Genomic DNA, 21,284 nt, shown 5'->3' on the forward strand with positions numbered 1-21,284 from the left:
AGATGACATTTTTCTTTCTATAGCACTCTCACAGCCCTTAGGATATAACTTACCTCTTTTTACCAAAAATATATATATATTTTTTTTTTTTTTAAAGTGAGAGCGCAGGCAAGCAGAACCTTGGATTATAAGCACAATAAAAGTACGATTCGCTTTACTGACTGTCATGAAGAATCTCTGGATGTTTGGAGGACAGAATGTGGAAAACAAACGTCCTTCCCCAAGTACTTCACAGTGAAATACAAATATTTCATTATGAAATAAAAGTATTCTGGTTTTGCTGTCTTTAGTCCCAGAGGTTTTAGCAATTCAACAACAGAAAATTGAAGCCCATAGCAATGAATGAAGCAGGCAAGTCTTACGTATCAGGTGACAAAAGTTATCCTCAGAGCTTGCAAAGCAGAGCAGTGATACAGGGATGGCAGCTCTGCATCTGGCAGGACGCCAGGAAACGGCCTCTGAATGGCATTTCCCATCAGAGCGGCAGCGCTGCTGGTTAATAACATCTTGTGCACGTCCCAGTACCTTAATACCTCATGGTAGCCACAAATGCACTGTTCCTCATTTCTGCAAGACCCTTCACAGAGAAGAGAGCTATTCTTGGACAGATTCAGCACCAACACTGAGAAGGCAACTCACCCTCTGACATTTGTGAAAGAGCTCTGTGTTGCCTTCAACAGTCAGAAAGGGGAGGAGAAATTTGCTCTATTTTCACAGTTATGTGACAGCTTGTAAAAGTTTTACGACGTGAGTGCAGCACCTAATCCAATAAAGCTTGCCAGGAACATTTAAAGTCAAGGGCTCTGAGATTTTGTTTTGTATAGAATCACCAGACTTATAATGAAGGATCATCTCAGAAACACAGAGTCAGTCCTGCTGGAGTTGCACAGGACTGAAGTCTATTCTGCTGCCCCACTGCAGGAAAGATAGTCGGTAGTGCTGGGGAATAGGCAGCAAAGATGCACAAAATGGACTGCAGTTAATGAATGGGAACAGGGGGAAGAAAATAGAAGTATGCTTGGCGAAGAAAATCAAAGCATTTTGCCAGAACAGAATAAAATCAGGAACAATCTACAATAGGCATTTAATTCATTTAGCGTAATGACTGTGCTCTAAATGTGAAAATAACCACAGTTTTTATTTGGAGCATGGAAAAGGTAATTTCTCTTCCTACTTGCCATTGATTGTCACTACCCAGCTACCTAGAGAAGGGCAGAGGAGGAAGGAGGATAAAACAGCAAAACTTTGGTGAGCACGTAAGCGAAGAGCAATCCGGTGCTCTGACAGAGCTGCTTCTCCCTTAATTGCATAGAAAGTAAAAGCTGACAGATAACTGACACCAACTTGAAAAACAAAACAACAGCATCATCAACCTGTAATCGTTCCAAGACTTTTGATCACTAAAAATAGACTTTTTCCTCTCCTTTTACAAAAGACAAGTCAGCTTAAGCTAATACTTTCAAAAAAAAAAATCTCTTCTCTGTTGCTTTCTTCAGTGTGAGAAGGTAAAAAGCTGCATCTATTCTAACTACACGCTGTGCAAACCTCATTTGGACATGATCATCATCAATCACTCCTGCTGTGCAGGTAGCATGTGAAAGGGAAGCAAACCACAGATCGTGCTGCAGTATTTGACACCACCCACTCATTTCTCTGCTTGTACACTTTGGTTAGGAAGAAGCCAGTTCACACGTGGTCATTCTCTCTTTCTGGGACTTCTGTCTTTTCTCTCCCTCCAGGCATTTGGGAATAGCTTTGATGGATTCAGCAGAAAGACAAAAACCTTTCCTACTGAACAGCACGCCAGAGATACACTACCATGTGTGATCTTCCCTCTGTAAATATGCACACATTACTCACAGCAGCACCTTTTCACATCGCATGCATATGCTTCAGTGGAAGATGAATATTGTAAAAGAAATCAGAATGCAGTGAACATCCTTTGTGGCTGTGCCATGCACAGTCCTGAAAAGAGCTATTCACACCAGCATCCGAGTGCATTTCCCTAGCACACACTTCAGCTACCTGACTGTGTTATAATCCTGACTGGGGACAAGGCTTAAAAGGGCGTGAAAACTAGGTGGGTTTTTTTGCCTTTTTCAGAAGGCTCTGGAGTAAGGTAGAATAAGTATTAGATGATTTTTAGAAACCCAGAAGCAACCAGAAAGACAGACAGCAGCCTCATCAACATGCCTCCTATCAACATATCAAGAATTAAAGAGAACAACCTCCTTATACCGCACAGCTCTGGTTAGTTAGTACCGCGCCAATTCAGCGGACTTGTGTTACTTTATCACACTAGCTCCTTGGTGTGACTCGGGCCAACAGAAGTTGCCCGCACCTCGTGTTTCCTGATGCACCAGCACTGCAGCATGCCTGCTTTTAAATAGCTGTACAGCAGTGCACGCTAGAGAACAGCTTCTTCAATCTCATGCAGCCCTCCACATGTCTCCGACAATTTCTGAGAGCACAGAGCATCAGTAGCCATGACGTGGTGACATCCACATGCAAACACATCCACCCTCTGAAGTGCCAGGACAGAGGGCTGTCACTTTGCAACACCCCCATCTCCCTCAGCACATTAATGAACCTCTCCGGAGGGGTGAGATGTTCAAAGGCACCTCCCAGGGACCTCACAGCAGGCTCCCAAATCTGGATGGGCGGTTTTGCGCTAGAACTCTCTTCCCTCTCCAAGCAATGACTCTACACTCTTTTTTTTTTTTTTTTAATGTGACAAACAGCATTTGTAAGCTGCACCCCTCACCGAGCTCCTGCAGTCTCCTTCTACAGCCTGTGCTCCCATTCATGGCAGTGAAGTGCCCGACCACTCTGCTACTGACAGCCACCTCATTTATCACAACGGTGACGTAGCGCTGCACGCTCATATGCCCCATCACGGTGTCCCACTGACACACGCACACCTCACGCTGAGTTGATAAGCTCCTGTCACGGAGCTGCAGCCCCAAAAGAAGTCAGGTTTTCCTCCGCTTTTCAGAGCCACGTGGCAATGCCAGGACCCATCGCCAGATGGGACAGAGAGCAGTCACCTGGAGATTCCTGATACAGGCACTAGCACTGAGTTGCACCAAGTGTATCATCCCTGCAAGTGGTGGACATCAGCAAGAGCTCAACTTTGCAGTCATGAATGGCCTCAGTGACTTCTCTGAGACTATGCACGACTTCTGAGGCAAGTACATCCAAGAACAAAAGCTCAGGGCAAAAAAGCTGAAGAGCATGAAGTGGGAGGGTAAAGAAAACAACCTCGGTAGGCTGCCCACACCAATTAAGGAGGTCAAAGAAAGGTTACCCTAGGCACCATCTCGCTCAACTTTCAAGTTCAAACTTTTAAGCATAAAAGCAACAACAAATTTACTTTCTGTCTTTGTAAGTAGACAGAAACACAACCGTCTCGCAGTTTCAAACGTGTACTCACCCAGAAGAGAAGGTTGAAGACAAACATTAGGTACTTGATACACTGCAGGCAGTTGTGAGCCATGCTGCACCTCTTCAGTTCTAGGAGAAAAATAAACGAGAGATCCAGGTAAAAGACAACGTACTTGTTTCCCTTGGGGGACGTGTACTTAGCCTTGGTGGCCTTAGGGCCCGGGTTGGTGTGGAATCCAAAAAAAGAGTTGCTGGCCGCCCCAAACTGGCCGCCATACATGCTGCTGTAGCGACGGAAAGCGCCATTTGGGAAACTGTAATCCTTGCTGTCCAGGGATGGGCTCCGGTGGTAGGTAGACTCATCAGTGCTGGACCTGCGCATGGTGGCTCCGGCTTGTCCCGTCGCAGCTGCTGCTCTGACAACCGTCAGGTGTCGGGGGCGCGGGTAAAAGCTTTGCGGTTTCCTTTCCTCCTCCTTGCCAGCAATCCCCTACTGCTTTGCACCAGCTGTTCTTTTGTCTGCCATCCTGTCAAGGAGTTGCACGGGCTGTATGGCAGCAAAGTTGGAGAACTGGAGGCTGCTTAGCCAGGAGTTAGGGAGCAGCGTGCTTCCGCGTGAGAAAGACTTCGGCGCAAGTAACCATTCCCTCCGGTGTCACAGCGGGCCCCCCCGGCCCCCCCCGCTACCAGAGAAGAAGACAAGACAGAGAGATATACTGTACCCAAAGCAAGGAATTTTAAAAAAAGGAAGCGTGATCTCTCTCGGATCGCAAATGCCACACAACCCCCCAGCTCCACATGCCGCACGCAGAGCAGAGAGCGCACGGGGCCGGCAGTTATCCCAGAGGCCGGCGGGCAGCTCCCGCGGCCCCACGCTGCCTCCGCGGCCCCCGGAGCCCCTGGGCGCGGAGCGAGGCAGTGCGGAGCGCGGAGCCCGGAGCTCCGCCCCGCAACGCTGCTCCTCCCGCTGCTGGGCGCGGAGCTCCGGCGGCGGCCCCGCCTCGCCCTGCCCGGGCGGCTCCGGTCCCACCCGCGGCCCCAGCCGGGCAGGGGGTCCGGCGCTGCCGCGGCTTTAAAGGGCAGAGAAGTAATCGCGGTGGGAGCGGAGCTCTTGCAGCGAAGCATCGTGCCAGCCTCAGCACAAATCGGCAAAGACAAGCAATTAATTAGAGAACAAATTAGCAAAAGTGAAATGAGCTGGGTTTGCAAGTAGCCTGAGCTCTTCACCCTTGCAAGTCACCTCTCATTCTGTTAATTTACAAACGGCAAAGCCAGAGCCTGATTATCTCCTTGCGTTTCCTCCACAAGCTGTAAAGACAAGGGGCATACCTAGTGCGACCTTCGGGACTGAGCGCAGAGCTCAGGCTGATGCCTCCCGGGCCATCTGTTCCAGCACCTCTGGCTGACTCCTAACGTGTCTGCCTTTCGTTTCCCTACCCCTAAGCACAGCGATTTCAGAGCCACGATGGAGCTATTTCTTCTTTTCCTGCCTCCCTGTCCAGCCAGCAAGGAAGTGTCCCAAGCTAGAAGTCTTCCTGCCCTGGGGCACAAAGCCGGACCGAGCAAGCAGCCGTTCTCACCCCAAGCTTCCCATACGCTCTTTGTGTTTCCAATGGCAAACAGCTCTGCCACCAGCCTTCCTCTGTCTGTGCAGCCCCAGACTGGTCTGGCAATGGAACTCCAAACAGCATTCAACTTTTTTCTCTGTCCTCTATCAGCATACGCACAAAGTTGCCTGTTAAATGGCAAAAATTGGGTACAACTCTAGGCAGATTATGTTGAAACAAAGTCAAATCATACAGTCGCTATTTAACAAGGGTGCCCACAGTATTGCAAGCATGTAACGGACTCCAATTTGGCATATTTACTGTAAACTCGGTATCTACAAGTTCATAAGCAGCTCACTTTTAAGGCTATCAGGGTAAGAGAAAAGGTAGAAATCACTCAGTTTCATGTTATGGTAGGAAAACAGCAATTCCCAAGAAAATTCAGTCCTTAATATAGGTGGAATACCTTGTAAAGCCAGGATGTGGGGTAAGCCGGGATGTGGGGTTTTCAGATGCTACCTTCTAAATGAAGTGGGGTTCTTCAGATGGATACAGAAAAATGCGTGCAGTATGCAGGCCTCCTGCATGGCCGTAATGGGTACATTGCCCCCCACCTCCTACCACCACCAACCCTGAGCGCACCTCACTGAAATGACAACTTTTTAAGGGCACTTCAGTGAAGAATTCAGCTCTCGAGTCGTTGCTGTTCATCTTGCTCACTCTAATATCAACATGCCGAAAGGGGCAGGGGCATGCTGGCACTCAAGGTTAAGCCCTTGCAGGCACATAACCTTATAGTAGCTTGAGCCTAAAATCCCAGCCTGGGCCCTGTGACTTCTGTTCACCTCTGTTTTCCATTCACTTACCCTCTCACTGGTTGCATCTGTATATTCCCATCCTGGGGCCAATCCATATCGATTCCTCGGTACAAGAAGCAAGCACTGCGCAGCCTCACCAGCAGAGCTTAATGTGCATTGATTTTGGTGGCACACTACCATGTGCGCTGCAGCAGCTCTACTCCTTTCCCTGTTACACCTCAAAAGCTTCCCCTCTTCTTTCCTGGTGGTACACACTGTTTCTGGACCCCAAACCACCACCTAGTTTCATACCGCTTTGGATCATGCTTTTTTTTTATCCACTGAATACTGCCTTCCCTTTCTGCTCCACGATTTCACTCTCACTGTCACACGTGCAAATGCTATCCCCTTCAGGTCTCACAAAATGCAGCTGCTGGGTCATCTCCTCATTAATTTAGTCCTCATTAGTCCTTAATGGTTGCGCTTGCTTTCCCTGCACTAATGCTTCCTGTCACTGTCTTCAAAACTCTGTACCTGCTCCAGCCCTGCAACAAGACAGCCCACTCAGCAGCCCGTTCCCGAGCATCCCATAAAAGCTGCAAAGAAGAGACCCATAAAATAAAATAAATTCTGCTAGGGATGATTACTAAAATATACCGTGTTAATGCAGGGTACGTGCCTGGCAGCCACTGCTGTTCTGCAACAAGGGGGGGGGGGGGGGGGGGGGCTGCAAAAGCACGCATGAGAGGTTATACTCTCTCCCAATAGTTTCAGTCAACAAAATGGCTAAGATTAAATGTTACAATGTAAGGGGGAAAGTTTGGGGGTTACCGCATCACAATCAAAAGCGTGATCATTTTAAGTAATTCACTCCAAATGGTTAATTCTTGCTTTCTTGTACATACAGAGATCACCATGGAAAAGCACTAATCGAAACCATTTGCAGCTGCCTGTCCCCTTCAGCAACATGCCCAGCGAACAATCCCTTCTCTTTTTGGCTCCCGCCCAACGTGCTCTTAACACTCCTGCAGCTACTGCTTGGTTAGGTTCAATTCAGCAATAGAGGCTTTATAAAAAAAGTACACCTTCCAAAGACTAATGGGAACAGTTCCTTTTCTGACTTGAAGGTGAACCAAAGTTCAGGGCCAGGCTGGTGGTGTCGATGAAGAGAATAATGCACTCGTGATGGAGCCCTTCATTTGTTTGCTTTCCTATATTCATTTTGCTTGAACACAGATGACTAAAAGCACAAAGCAGAAAGGGAGCTGAGAGAGGATCTCACCTACGTCCATCAATATCTGAAGGGGGAATGCAAAGAGGACAGACCAGGCTCTGCCCAGTGGCACCCAGTACTAAGACAAGAGGCAGCGGATACAAACTGGAGCACAGGAGGTTCCCTCTGACCATCAGGCAGCACTTCTGCACTGTGTGGGTGCCAAGTACTGGCACAGATTTCCCAGAGAAGCTGTGGGATCTTCTCCTTGGAGATCTCCAGAAGCTGCCTGGACGTGGGCCTGGGCAGCCTCCTCTGGGCATCCTTGCTGGAGTGGGGGCTGGCCCAGAGGGACCCAGAGGGCCCTGCCCACCTCAACCATCTTGGGATTCTGTGAAGGAGAAAGCCAGACTTTCTCAGCTAACACAACCTAAAGAACTTTAGATCTTCACAGCTGCACTTGCAACTTTTTTGAAGATTTACTAATGCCTCCAACAAAACTTAGACAAATGCTTCCTTCAGAAGCAATTTCGCTTACATAGCAGACTTAGGGTTGTTTGGGTTCTTTTTTTCTTCCCTTTTCTTTCTTTTTTCTTTACAAGGAAATTTGCATGAATAAAAAAGAATCTTCGATACTTAATAGCTCGTCTCCTTCTGCTCTCATGCCACCTGAAGTCACGATCTTTGGTTTATGGCACAATTAGTTGCTATGGAAATAACATAATCAGATACAGAGAAAATATTTGGGGTATGATTTGCAATGTTCTTTATTTAAACCTGGGCACAAGTTACTTATGCAGAAACCTCGGTACCTTTTACACGCTCTCATTTGCATTATTATTTTTATCACCTCTGCGGTGCATTCAGACATAATGGTATTACTACATGCACAACTCACAGTAAAGGCATTCTTCACCCATACTTGAGCATCTGCATGTTCAAACTGTAATGAGAGTGTCCACGCATGGAGGTGAGCCACTGTCAAGTCCAAATTAACAACAACAAAAAAAACCGTCTGGAAAATACTGACTTGGGATTGGGTCCCTAGACCCTGTGTACCACAGAACTCCTTTGCCATTTGTACTTTCTGTGCTTTTGACATCTTATTCTTTTCTAATGATTTCCTTTCTTCAATCACAGAGCTTTTAAGTAAGGAGATTCTCTGTTGCCCCGGCAAATTCTGCTTACTTCTAAGTCCTGGATAGGGAGGATTGCTGCTCCAGATGAAAGACAAGCAGTGCCAGCCGCTGAACTCAAGAAGCAGGAGCTTCTGCCAATACCCTCAGTAATAAAGAACGAAGGAACAGAAATAAAGAATATGCCTGACACCCTGTACCAGATGAGTTGTGGCCCAAAGAAAACCTTTGTCAGGACCTATCTTTGCGGTGTCAGCAGGTCTTAGCAGCACAAATGCAATTTATGTGCTAGTTTTCTTAAAATCAGGTTACATCCTCTAGCCTGAGAGATCAGCTGACGTTCAAAGAAACGTGGCTTCAAACACATGCATGGCACTCAGGATCTTTCTGTCAAGTATAAAGCAATCAATCAGACAGAAAAATCTTTCAACTACACGCAGCTCTGATAGCTTCCGAAAGAAGGTATTTTAAAGCTGAAGCAAACAAAACACTGACTTACAAAAATTCAAAGATTCATTAAGTTCCCTACCAAGTGTTTGCTTTTTAACACCTTCATGGATTTTTCCCTGAAAATACAAAATAGATTCTGTTCTCGCCTTGCACCCTTAAAGCCAGGCTAAGGCTTTCCAAACACAAAGATAAGTTGCTCTAAGTAATTCCAGCTGCCTTCCCAAGGCAATGAAGGCCCAGCAACATTCACTGACCTCACAGGGCTCCAAGTGCTCAGCACGTTTGACGAATCGGGTCATGGAGAGCCCATTTCCACGAGGTGCTCAACCACAATTTTCACTGTATTGAGATGTACACGTACTTAAATAGTAAGCACACACTTAATGCTTTTGTGAGCAGGACTGCACACAAGCCTGAGAAACGCAGCATCTAAAAGGCTGCAGATGGAGCTGGACTCTGCATACAGCTGTTGTAATAAAAGAAATTGCTCTTTGAGCACACATCTTTTGAGGCTGATGCTTCTCATATCTATGGGCAGAGCTAGCAGGGAGAGTCCCTCAGCAAAACAAGAAACGTTTGTTCAGCTGGCTGGAAATGGGGCAGGGATCTCCTCCACCAGCAGCACTGTCAAAAGATTTGAGTAAGTACACTGAGACCCAAGGGCAGCTAAAGAAGTCATATCCACTGCTGGCACTGTTGGGTCTTGCTGCCACCTTTCTTCTCAGATTCAAGAGAGCTCCACTTCCTTCTAGCTCCCTTAGGCTCCTTCCAAAATCCTACCTTAAGGATAAATAAACTTCTGATTCTGAAAAGGACTGAAAACAAGATCCCCAAGGGAGGGACAGCTTTCCTTTTCATCTTGAGAAAAAAACCAATATCTTCCAGGAATCAGCAAAAAGATATTATATTTTATGACACGCAAGTACTGTCACACCAACTCAGAAGGCATTTCTTACAATGCAAGCTGTGCCAGAGAGCTTAAAATTAAAACTGAAATATTAAAGAGCCTGCAGCAAATTAAGAGTATTTGAACAGGAATAATAAACAAAAACACTAGATGATGATGAAGTGTTAATATTAAAATGGAATGGTCCTGTGCAAAGAAAATGTAACCAGACATATCTATATATTATCAACTATTATCCCTCTTCCTTGATGTTGTAAAGAATCACGGGGCTTTTATCATCCCACATACTAACAGCAAACAGCAGTGGATCTATTATCATTGACATCTCTGCACCCATTCAAGCAAAAAAAGAGGAGCTTCTGCTATCAGAAAAAAAGATTTTACGAGCAGGAGCACAAGCTTTGGCTTCCTGCTTTGCCGTTCTCAGCATTCATAACACTCCTCAAGCCAGACATAACTTCAGACATAGCTTCAAGTATATTTTTTTAAACAGATAACACACACAGGTAAACAATTTAAAACTACAGCCAAGGATTTACTCCTAGAAGATATATTAGGGAGCATAATAGTGATAACACGTTGAATAAAAATGCTCTCTTGAAAGAAAGAGAATCATCTACACTGGAAACCATATATCTGTATTTACTTGTTCACATCACCACAATCTGGCTCTTTATATTTCACTGTCAAAATCTGTAAGTAAGCCGTTTCCCTATGGAATGGCACAGCTTACAGAGAGAGAAAAGGCACCTGTAGTTTATGGCAGCACAGGTGTGATACCTTTTTTGTAAAAATGTACCTAAATTCATCCACCAAAGACAACACAGAGGCTCTAATTCAGTAAAGCTGAGCTGTCCAAAATGACACTAAACTCACTCCTATTTGTTACGGCACTTGGTGGTATTTAAATTTAATCACGGTGCTTTGTTTGGACAGAACTAAGGATACATCTGAGTCCTTTAATCATAAGGAATGAAAGATATTAAATGTTTGAATTCAGGTGCTCTCACTGAACAGGCTCCTACAAAGTATCTGGTTAGGCTTCAAAGTCCTCACCTGTTCCACACACGGGCTGAGATTCTGGATTTAAAGCAAATATATTGGTTTTCACCAGGCTCTCAGATACTCCTGCCCTGTAGGAAACATTTCGCACAGGACCTGCGCAAAGTTTAATCCTGCTAAATCTAAGCCCTAGCATACGTTAGCCTGCTAAAAACACAAGGTCAATCTCTTCTGCAGTCTGACCTCTAAGCAGTTTGTTTACTGCCTTATATTTACGAGGATTTTTATGAAGGGAGATTTACATTGAAAGAAAACTATTTCTTCATCAGATCACTACGAAGGCAGCTGAGAAGTGATTGGGAGCGTTTCCACAAAGAATGATAGCTGCTCCCTGATGGGGACCACTGTGATGGCAGCTGTTAGCCCCGTGCTGATTACTGGCAGGTCTGTGCCCGGCCTTTGCTCCCCCCTGCAACCACAAACTCTGCAAAGAAGGCAGCCAAGCCAAAGTTGTCTGTGACGAGACGGTGGTGCAAATGTGATTTGCCCGCACTGCAAACTCACGTCTCGTGCAGCTGGAAGCTGACAGCTTCAGATGAGGGGAATTTATCATTATTATTTTAGTGTGAGAGCAGCTCACTGATTGCAGCTTGACAACTCGAGTTAATTACTTGATGAAGGGTCTGCCACACACTGGACGGCTCTACATCTGTGGACAACGACAATCAGCAGACTGAAGTCCATACCTAAAAGGCCTTTGGTCTTTTTAATCCTAAGCTAAAAATCTCAAAAACCACACAACAAAACCTGCAGATCAGAGGAATTACACCAGAGGTTCCCCTTTCCCCAGCCCTTGGGACAGTCTGGTCTCTGCAGCTCATTGAATCTCATAAAGAGACAGAACTCACTTCAAAAGCATCCTGTCTCCTTCCTGGAGTCCCAGGGGTCCTCAAGATAACTGCTTGGAGCTCAACCTGGCCACACTCCCTGATGCCTGCTTTCCCATCAGGTAAGTAACAGCCTGCAAGCTTTTGCCTGCTTCTGCCAAACACCAGGTGGGATTTACCAACCTTGTCAAAGAGATTATGTCAAGACTGCCTGGCCTTACCTGTTAAATCAGAGCATGGAGCTCACGTGCTATTATGCATCCAAGTTAGCAAAACGTTAAGGCTCTTTACTAAGAAGCCAGCTGAAACAATACACAATGCCGTAATCCTAACCTCTGCACGGGGCCAGAGCCACTGAGTGGTGGAAGAAGGAGAAACACATCTCACACTGGGAATAAGAACAAGACACTGCCAGTAAACCAGGAGCATTACACATGTGGCAGCTGCTGCAGAAGTCGAGCCAGACTCCACCTGTAATTATACCATATAGCTGGAAATCTCTGTGCATCCCTAGTTCTTTGCATAGACAGAAAAAAAACTTTACATATATATATTTTGACTTATCATCTATGAAAATGTACTGCACTTCTAGGTGCTCTCTTAAATCTGAAATGTGGCACACCTGAACTGTGGTCAATCAGAAGTTGCTGGAGAGTAATCAAGAGAAAGGAGGCTGCCTCCTTTAGATGAAGATAACAAATTTGAAGACAAGCAGCTCTCATCATCAGAAGTGATGAGCAGACTGTAACAGCAGTCATCTCACCTAGGGCTCCCAAATTCTAGAAGGCACTGCACAGGAAAACACGTAACTACAGACAGACACAGGAGAAAGTATTTAGTAAGAGATGTGCACAACAAAAAGGGAAGGCTGGGTTCAGAAGCCACCACAAGGCTTTACTAGTTTAATTCTGGCATGCTTTAATCTTTATTCATCCACGAACGAACTCTGATAATAGCGTGTCTACATGCTTCTGACACAAATTTTGCAGTCGCCCGGATCCCTGCTTCTCTACTCTTCAAGTACCGTAAAAGCAGATGCAAATTCTGTTGTGTTTCTAGGACTATTTCCTCTCAGTTTGAAAGTAGCTTGAAGGAATGGGCTTCCACAACTTTGCCACTATTTAAGCTCATTTTCAATTGTAATGAGAGCCATTCTTTTTCTGCCTTCACTGAGTTGTTATAGGAAATCCTAGGGCCTGGAGCACCTCCCATGGGAGGAAAGGCCAAGTAACCTGGGTCTGTTCTGGGCAAAAGATGACTGAGGGGGGAATATGGTTAAATGTTTATAAATATCTAAAGGGAGGCAAGAGGCAAATGGATGAGGCCAGGCTCTTCTCAGTGGTACACAGCAATAGGATAAGGAATAACAGCCTAAAACTTTAACATATGAATTTCCATACAAACACGCAGAAGAACTTCTTTATGGTAAAGGTGACAGAGCACTGGAACAGGTTGCCCAGAGAGGTTGTAGAGTCTCTTTCTATGGAGATATTCAAGACCTGTCTGGACACGCACCTGTGCAACCTACTGTGGGGAACTGCTTTAGCAGGGGAGTTGGACTCAATGATCTCTTGAGATCCCTTCCAACCCCTGCAATGCTGTGATTCTGTGAATCAGGACAGCATAGGGGTAGCACACATTTAAAAACAGCTGCTTGTGTCATCCCTATGTCTCTAGGACAGCGTTGTTAGTACACCATAAGCAAGTTTATAAAACCAGGTTGAAGAGACTAGAAGGTTGTTCCTCGTTGTCCACAGCCAGCTGTGAGTAAAACCCTATGCTAGCAACAAGGCTAGCCAAGATTTTTCTGCAGGACCAGGTTTCGGAAGTCCTAATTTCAAATTTTCCACCAAACCTACAGTGCTGATGGCTGCTACCATGTTTGAACAGGGAAGATCTGAGTCCATTATTCAGGCAACAGGGCAGAAGAGATGCGTTCCACACATCACCTTCCATAATCTTTGAAGAGCTATCTGAATGCTGTCCAGGAATTAATTACTTGGCATGACAAGTGCTGACAATTAGCTAACTAGACGGCTAGGATTTTAAATACACATTGTTCAAGGAGGAAACTCTGGAACATGCAGTGCGACTGTCATAACAGGCAGAGCTGTCAGAGAAGCGTACCATCCTGAAGTGTGGCTTCAGGATCACAGCTGCAGGGAAAAGAAAAACTCCTAGAGGATACATCTGCATTCCACGGCCATCCTTCCAGGAGGGCTGGAAAAGAAAAGGATCCGGGTCTTCTCCTGGCTACACTGGGCCCTGGTGAAGCAGTAAGGGAAGCCAGTATCAGCATCAGCTCTCATTGGGGCTGGAGCAGGCCCTCTCTACCACACTGTGTTTGGCAGAGGTGACAGGCCAGCCTGCAAATCCAGCCCAACCCTGCATGGTGTGACAGCAGGGCCAGAGCCCACAACACTGAATGAACTCCAAACTGCACAGCCTCCAAAATCCCCCACGTACTCACTGCAAGCAACCCTGAGGGTTGCCACTCTCTCCCCTTGCCACTGAGCAGATTTTGGCAAATGTTTTTTTTTCTGTACAGAAGTGTTTGTGCAGATCTCCCTCTTGGCAGCTCATGGAAAGCGTTGTTTCACTCTCTCAGCCCTCACCTGCTTTTGGAAACAAAACAACGCTCCCGCTTGCTCCGCTTTCTGCTTATCTCCCTTCTAGGCAAACAGAAGAGATGAAAACGCACAGATTTCAGGATAGTAAATACCCAGTGAGTGACTTGACAGCAAGTAAATCAGCATTTCGTAGCGTTCATGCCAACAGCTTCTGGCATCACAGGAGAAGAAATAAAATTCATTAGACAACAAATAAGCGATAACCTTGTATTTACAAGGCAGACTTTTAATGTAGCCAATTACGTCATATGTAACGATGATGAAAAGTCTTGTGTTGCTGTTCACAGATCTCTGAGATCACAGGGTTTTATCAGTGTAGCAGTTTTTATGAAAGAGGATCAGGGAATGTATTAAATAGGGAAGACTGGTTTCAGTGGAAGCGGGGTGCCCGCTTCCCTGCTACATGTGTGAAAATCATCTGTCTCTTCCCAAGATTAGACAAACACATTTCAGCCACAAAACTGTTGCATTTGCTTTGCAATTTGTTATTTTCACCAGATCTCATTATCTGCATTAGTTGGCATTTTCTTTTCCATGACTGGATGATTCTCTGGGCCTTTAGGAGGTTTCAAGAAGCTTCTGCAAATAATTCTGGCACATACACTTAGAATCAATGCATATATTAATGAGCACGTGTCATTCTTAAGTTGGACTTTATCAGGGCTGATCTGGAACCTGTCAGCTCATCCTTCTTTACAACCAGGGACCAAACCCCTACCTAGAGGGGTGCACTGAAGCGGTGTTCACCAGCACCAGAACGGCTTTAATATCATGTGCTAATGAACTGTCAGGTTTAAAATGAGCCCCTCAGAGGGGTTCATGCTCCTTGGTCATGATTCAGATGGCTAAACAAGACTCTTGACCACTGCAAGACAACTCAACTGAAACCACTGCATGGGTTTATACCAAGTGAGAACTCAGCTGACCGCCTTAAAATTGCAGGGGCTGCATCTCAGTTGAACCAACTGTTGAGGTATTTTCCCCCCTAGATACACGCTGCCTTTCTCTGTCCTGGTGCCATGGAAAAGATCTGCAGCAGCATTTCTGAGCTGCAGCAAAATTTGCTTGCATTTCTCCCTTTCTTTGAGTAGGAGCTGTGATTTTCTGATTTGGTTGCGTGCCATGGCTCAACTTGCACAGTGTATCTGGCTTTGGCACAGGTGAGGTCCCCTTCTTCCAAGCTGTCACCAGACTCACTGGACAGCCAGCTGCCACTGGGGCTCAGCATGCACAGAGGAACTGCGAGTGGCACAACACAGCCTGCCCCTTGCTCCTCCACTTCCCAACACTGCTGGCTCCCTTCTCTCTTCAGTTGAGCAGCCTGTCAGTGCCAGAGGTCACTTCACACCGTTATTTGCTACCTGCCAGTCCGTACCCAAGACAGCATTCCAGAAGCCAGAATTTTAAATTTATTTTTCCCTTCCAGGCAAAGGGGTGGCGGGACCCTGCCGCTGAGTGCACATTTTGTGCAGCCTCCCATTGCTGCTGAGAATGCTCTAGCAGGTTGTTCATCATCACCCTGTAGCCCTGTTATACAGTGTTTGAAGTGGTTTTGGAAGGTGTATGCTCTGAATGAAGACTGCCCAGGACAAACGCACAGTGTAATTCTGTGCAGAAGCTTCTGCTCCCACAAAGCAGAGGAGGGGAGACGAGGAGGCATCACAGCTCTCTGAGCTGGGGACCCATGCAGCCATGTCCCTGAGAAAGTTTCAGCTCCCACTGGGATTTGCCAGCTCAGTGAGCGTTTAGTCCCAAATTCAAATGTTCTTTTTTGTTATCCCTGTGAGGGCCAATCTTGAACCCACTGAAGTCAGTGGGAGTCAGTGAAGTCAAACTCTGATGAGCCTGAAGAGGCAAATTTCTGAGAAACCTCATAATTTGCAGTGCAATTTAAAGCCATCTCTCCATAGGTGTGAAATAGCTAAATAGCAGACATCTGCAGCCACTTTAATGACAGCTGCCCTTCTATGCTCAGCCTGCATAGTTAGAGAAAACTGATGTGCCTCTCGATGTGCCAAATGAGACCATTAGGTCTGGCCTTTTGCTAATAAAGGAAGGGAAAGATAGGAATCAGTCTGTCCTGCAGATGAAACAACAGGAAGGACTACAACTTTGCCCCCCAAAATTAGGTAAGCTAGTAGACTGAAGCCAGAAGTCACACTCCTATTCCACCCTTGCTCAAGACCTTCAGTGCTGGTCAGTCCATTCAGTCCCTGTGCTCCTATGTGGTTTCTCCAGACCCTTCGTCTCAGACCATCTCGCACTGTGTATTTACATGAGAGCTCACAGCTCCTCAAGATTTCCAGGGATCAGTGCAACACTACTGGAGGTGGATGTGCTGCAGTAATAAGAGCATAATGATAATGAGAAGGTACCCAACTCAAACCTGACATCGGAGCACAAGCACAGAGAAATAACATGGACTCATGGATACATAAAGCATTGTAAGATACTTTTAAATATCAGTGGGCACTGGGAAAGAGCTTTTCTGAACAAGAGGTCAACTTTCATGCTAATTACCATTATAACAACAACTAGTCTTCACTAAAGTGTCTCTTGCTTTTAATACAAGAGCAATTACATGTGGCTAGCCATTCCAATGTTATTTGCGCTGTGCTCAATCATTGCACCGGCTGGATGAAAACTCACCTCAACAAGAACAATGTGTATTACAACCTGTGTATTGATTTGATTCCTCTGAGACAGGTCTGCAAATGGAAATGGAGGGCTGCCACACTTCTAGTACTCCCAGCACTGTCCTGAAATAGTTCACTGATACACAGTACTCAGTATAAGTGAATGAAAGCAACAATGTAATTGAGAAATACAGTGCTGAGAGATGATGATGATAGTGAGAAGGAGAGGTATGCTGTCAAGATATAGGGAATATTTTAGCTTTGCTTAAAAAAAACTGCACCTCAAATCCCAAAAGGAGTCACTAGCCATACAGCAGAAGCAGAGGATTTAACTGGATTTGTGCATTTCCTAAACACACAGCTTTTCCATAGCGGTAAGCACTGCATTCCCTTAATGCTGATGTGAAACTCCAGCACTGGACCCACTGGTTGGAGGTCAGAGTAAATTCTTTCCTCTTTTGTGCTCCTTTCACAGCAGAGCCCACCTCAAGCCCTGCTCTCCCTTCCCTTTCCCAACAGCCTCTCTCTCAATTTATTCAAGTGTGTATGAGAAGGGAATAAGTTGTTTTCCAGCACAATGACAAGTCTCCACAATGGAAGAGCTCGCTTCTTATAGGTGACAGGTATCTAGGCTGAAATGGTGCAGGCAAACACCTTTGAAACCAACCATCCAAATGTTAATAATGAAGCTTAGTGGCTCTGCAAGTTATCTCGGGCAAGTCAATGAATGCTTTTAGGTGTGCATGTGGAAGCACAATGCAATGCAGCAGGCACTGCAGTACGAACTAACATTCACTAACAAGCCAGCATTTTCAAAAGGCCAAAGGGAAGCTCTGCCACAGGGATACAACAAAATACAAGGACGTGTCAGGTGGATTTAGTTAACAGATGTTACAGCAAGTAAAATATATATGAAATATATTATCAACTTTTTTTCATCCTTCTTTGCTACTGACACTCGTGTTAGACGTCAATATATTTTTTTGCTCCCAGAAAGATCTCGTTCCATCTACTTTATCAAGACGTACTTAATAAATCATATTTGACAGCATAAATCATATCTTACTACAAATGAGATTTAAAGGAGCCGTTCTTTAAATGGAACTGATAAGCTCAATAAGGAAGCTACCATTTATATTAAAATTCACACCTGTGATACGTCAGCATGCGTGGCTGCAAACAAAAGAACAATGAACAGGCCCACTTAATGCATCTCCACACAGCTTAAAAAAGATATTTCCCTAAATCTCATCAACGTCTTTCTGAGCAGACAGAAAACCTTAAAGCCTGAACAGTCTGACAGCTCTGGAGCCACGCATCTTACTGCTAAGTGAGAGATGCCAGGCAGCTGGTTTCACAAGGACACCCTCCATTTTGGCAGCAAGTCTGGCTTGCCAGGAGCACTAACGGAGGTTAATTTCTGACTGTGGAGTAAAACAGAGCATGGTCAGTTCAGAGATCTGAATCATATTGCTGCTTCTGATACGTTTTACTAATGACTTTATGCAAATCACAGTGAAACTTTCCTGTGCTTGTTTAGATTTTATATCTAAATGGATCTGTCTCTATCTCTTTAGACCCCAATCTATAAAACCAGGGCAGAAACAGCCAAGCCATTCTTGAGACTGCCTTTGTAATAGTCTGTTTAAATCCTCCTGAAGAAAGATGTTGATGGATTGCAATCACTTGATTCAAAGCCCAAGAACAGAAAAGCATTATTATTTTAAACGCTCTTATTCTCCAGTGTCTCTGCAGGGCTGCTCCATGATCTGTGTGCTTTAACAGGAGAGACCTGTTCTGTACTGCACCACATGAAGTACCCTGGGGCAAACAACAGGTGTAATTAACCTCTAAATATGACCATTCGTGTCAAGAATCAGGCTGTATCTGCTTCGGATTGCTAATTTAGACATAGCAAGCATTGTAAAAACAGAAAATAAACCATTTTGTCACTTTCTTCCCCATGGCCTTTATCCACCTCACACCCAAATACTTCCTTCTGATAAAAGTCAGAACTCTCTGGCTCAATACTGCTGCTAACCTGCAGAGTACTCTGAAATATGTATTCTATTGACAGTATTCTGGAAATTAATTACAACAAAAGTAAAAAAAAAATCAAAACAAAAAACACAGAGGCCACCAAGCCCTGCAGGATAGCAGCCTCATGCAGGAGCTGAACAGGGGCTCCTGTTGATGGGAAGATAAATGAGCAGAATCTACGAGCAGAAAAGCCAAGTTTCCAAATGCCCTCTGCTGGCATCCATTAGCATTACTAAGCATTTCACCACCCTGTTACAAAATAATTTTTCAGAAAACTGAAGGTCTGTCATTTGAAGACATCCTGGTTTTACAGTCCTAATAACATTCTTCCTTCCAGCTTTGCTCTAATGTCCATGTTTGTTTTAACCAAACACAACAGAAGCCCAATTGCTGCAGACTCCCCATAAGCATCACTGGTAGGTTGTATTACAGCCAGAAAGCACACCTGGAAAAAGTTTTCAAATCCACTAGCTTCCAGGGATCCTCACCTGCATTATTTTGATCAGCTGCTGTTCCAGAAGCCACTGGGAAGTTCTGTTCGTCTTCCCATTGAGTAGCAGAGCTACAGGAAGCCAGCTGTCATCCTGCTGTGGGATGGAGCATTCCATGGGTTGTTTGGTGGATTTCCAAGCATGGTGGAACAACCAGCTGATTTCCAGCATCCCTCCTTACCCATCCATGTGGGATTTGAGAAAGTCATTAGCAACTTGTAGAGTAAGAAAGCCGGATTACAGGTCTTTGATATTCTGGCTGTGAATTACTCCTCCTTGCTTTTCAGTTACATTCAGGACATTGTGTTTGATGATATTTTCAAGTTAAGTTTCACCTCCCTTTTAATGACTAAGCTGCAGTATCAGAGAAGACCAACAGTTAATAATACAGATTGGGAATATGTATCATAGAGTGATCCTCAACTGTTTGAAATAGATGATTATGTTTGCATATTTTCTCTGAAGCACTATAGGGGATGAAAGTATTTCAGACATGTTTGTTAACAAGTGCTGCTGGGAAAGAGAACTCACATTCCTCCCTCTCATCTTGGTCACAGGGAGGGACCACATAATGAAACGCCCTCTAGCTGAACATTGAATCCTGTGTCATGAAGGACTGAGGAATGCAGACATGGTAATAGTCTGGTTTAGGGCAAAAAATAAGCAGCTCCACTTCACAGTACAGAGCCCTCTGTACTTACGATGTGTATGAAATCTTTGATGAACCTATAAAAAGACCTTAACAATCAGAAGACCAAAGCTGTTAAATTAGAGGTGATTACCCAAAATACATATTCATTAGAACAGCTTTCTTGTGGTACTCTAACTGCAGAACCAAACAAGGCTTGTAATAACCTTACTTACACAGGTAAGTGATTGAATAAAGCAACTCAGGGCTGTTCATTACAGACACAACCCTTAGTGGAACAGCACTGTTAAAATGCCTTCATTTCTTTACAGTCATTTCCAGGCTGGCAAATTTAATTTCCATGGGTTTTCACAGCTGAAGCTCTGATGAATTTCATTGGGGTTTTAGTGCACACAGGAATCAGCTTGGGTTAGTCCTTGGGAGAGGATTCCAACAGTGACAGTGGCTCTCTGGATGACAGATCACCTCAGCCTGCCGCTGCTTCAGGACTGGGAACCAACTGTAACCTTGCAGAATAGGATTCCTCTTCTTGCAGCTTGATCACTGAGGTAGGGAATGCTGTTTTTGTTTTGTTTTAAAAAAGAAAAGCTTGAGCCATCCACAAAAAGCTTTTTCAGCTTATCTTTTTGGTGTTGCAATACTCTGATATCTGTACAGGTGGCAGCTTTTAATTTTGTTATCCCCTATCATATTTAAGTGCTTTTTGGATGGGGTAGGAAAACGACTGTTTGCTCTGGAAACCTGCAGGGTACCCTCCTTTCAGAGGGGAAAATAACTTGGCCTTCCCATTTTGGTCAAATAGGACAAATGTTTAGCATCTTTAGCACTAGAACTAGAAAGATATTTGGATTCCGACAAGAAAAACACAGAGATGAGGAGGATATAGCAGGAGAAAAAGAATGACAGTATGCCTTCATTTTGACATTTACAAACTACATTCCATTCAGCGGATAAGAAGCAGGATAACAATACCTCTTAGCCTGAAAAATACTCTTTACCACCCTGGGACAAAACTGCTGTGTTGTCAAGCCTTCATTGCAGCACGGTAGCACCTGGTGTTTTCCAAACTTTACGTCAACAGCAGCACAGGAGAGTGCCTACAAAAGGCTGAACTGAGAACTGGAGCACAAAAAGTCATTTTAAAAGATGAGTTCAGGCCAAATCCTTCAAAAAATGTTTGCTTAAAGCCTGCTCATCCAAGAGCCAGTTCAAAAGCAGCACTAGAGCATTCTCTTTTCAAGGTTTTTCAAGGAATTTCAAAGCAAATAGTCTCAATTTGCAAGAAAGAGTATTTTACTCCCCAGATCCCGTAAATTCACTGTAGGAGTCCCAAAACCCCAGCTGGGTTCTTTCCTTCAAGAAGGAAATTTCAAGAAACTTGCACAGAAACAACAGATTAGAATTTAGGAAACAAACACAGAAAGAAATAAACCACACGTTATACCAAAATACAGTACACTTCCCCTAGTTCATTTTGTTCTGCAGAGATAAAAAGGGAAAATGAACAATAAGACC

The 21,284-nt window shown here is 44.8% G+C and overlaps 1 protein-coding gene across 14 annotated transcripts in view; it reads right to left on the reverse strand.

The window, feature by feature from the left end:
* The window catches only part of TSPAN4 (tetraspanin 4), a 406,942-nt gene that overhangs the window by 188,592 nt on the left and 197,066 nt on the right, over positions 1–21,284 (reverse strand). For all 14 annotated transcript variants that reach the window (XM_021402766.1, XM_021402776.1, XM_021402775.1 and 11 more), the window contains one exon: positions 3,434–3,513. In XM_021402766.1, coding sequence (XP_021258441.1) covers positions 3,434–3,496 — 63 coding nt within the window. In that variant the 5' untranslated portion in view covers positions 3,497–3,513. The remainder of the gene's footprint in view (positions 1–3,433; positions 3,514–21,284) is intronic.

Source organism: Numida meleagris, chromosome 6, assembly GCF_002078875.1.
Source record: "Numida meleagris isolate 19003 breed g44 Domestic line chromosome 6, NumMel1.0, whole genome shotgun sequence".
Classification (NCBI taxonomy): Eukaryota; Metazoa; Chordata; class Aves; order Galliformes; family Numididae; genus Numida; species Numida meleagris.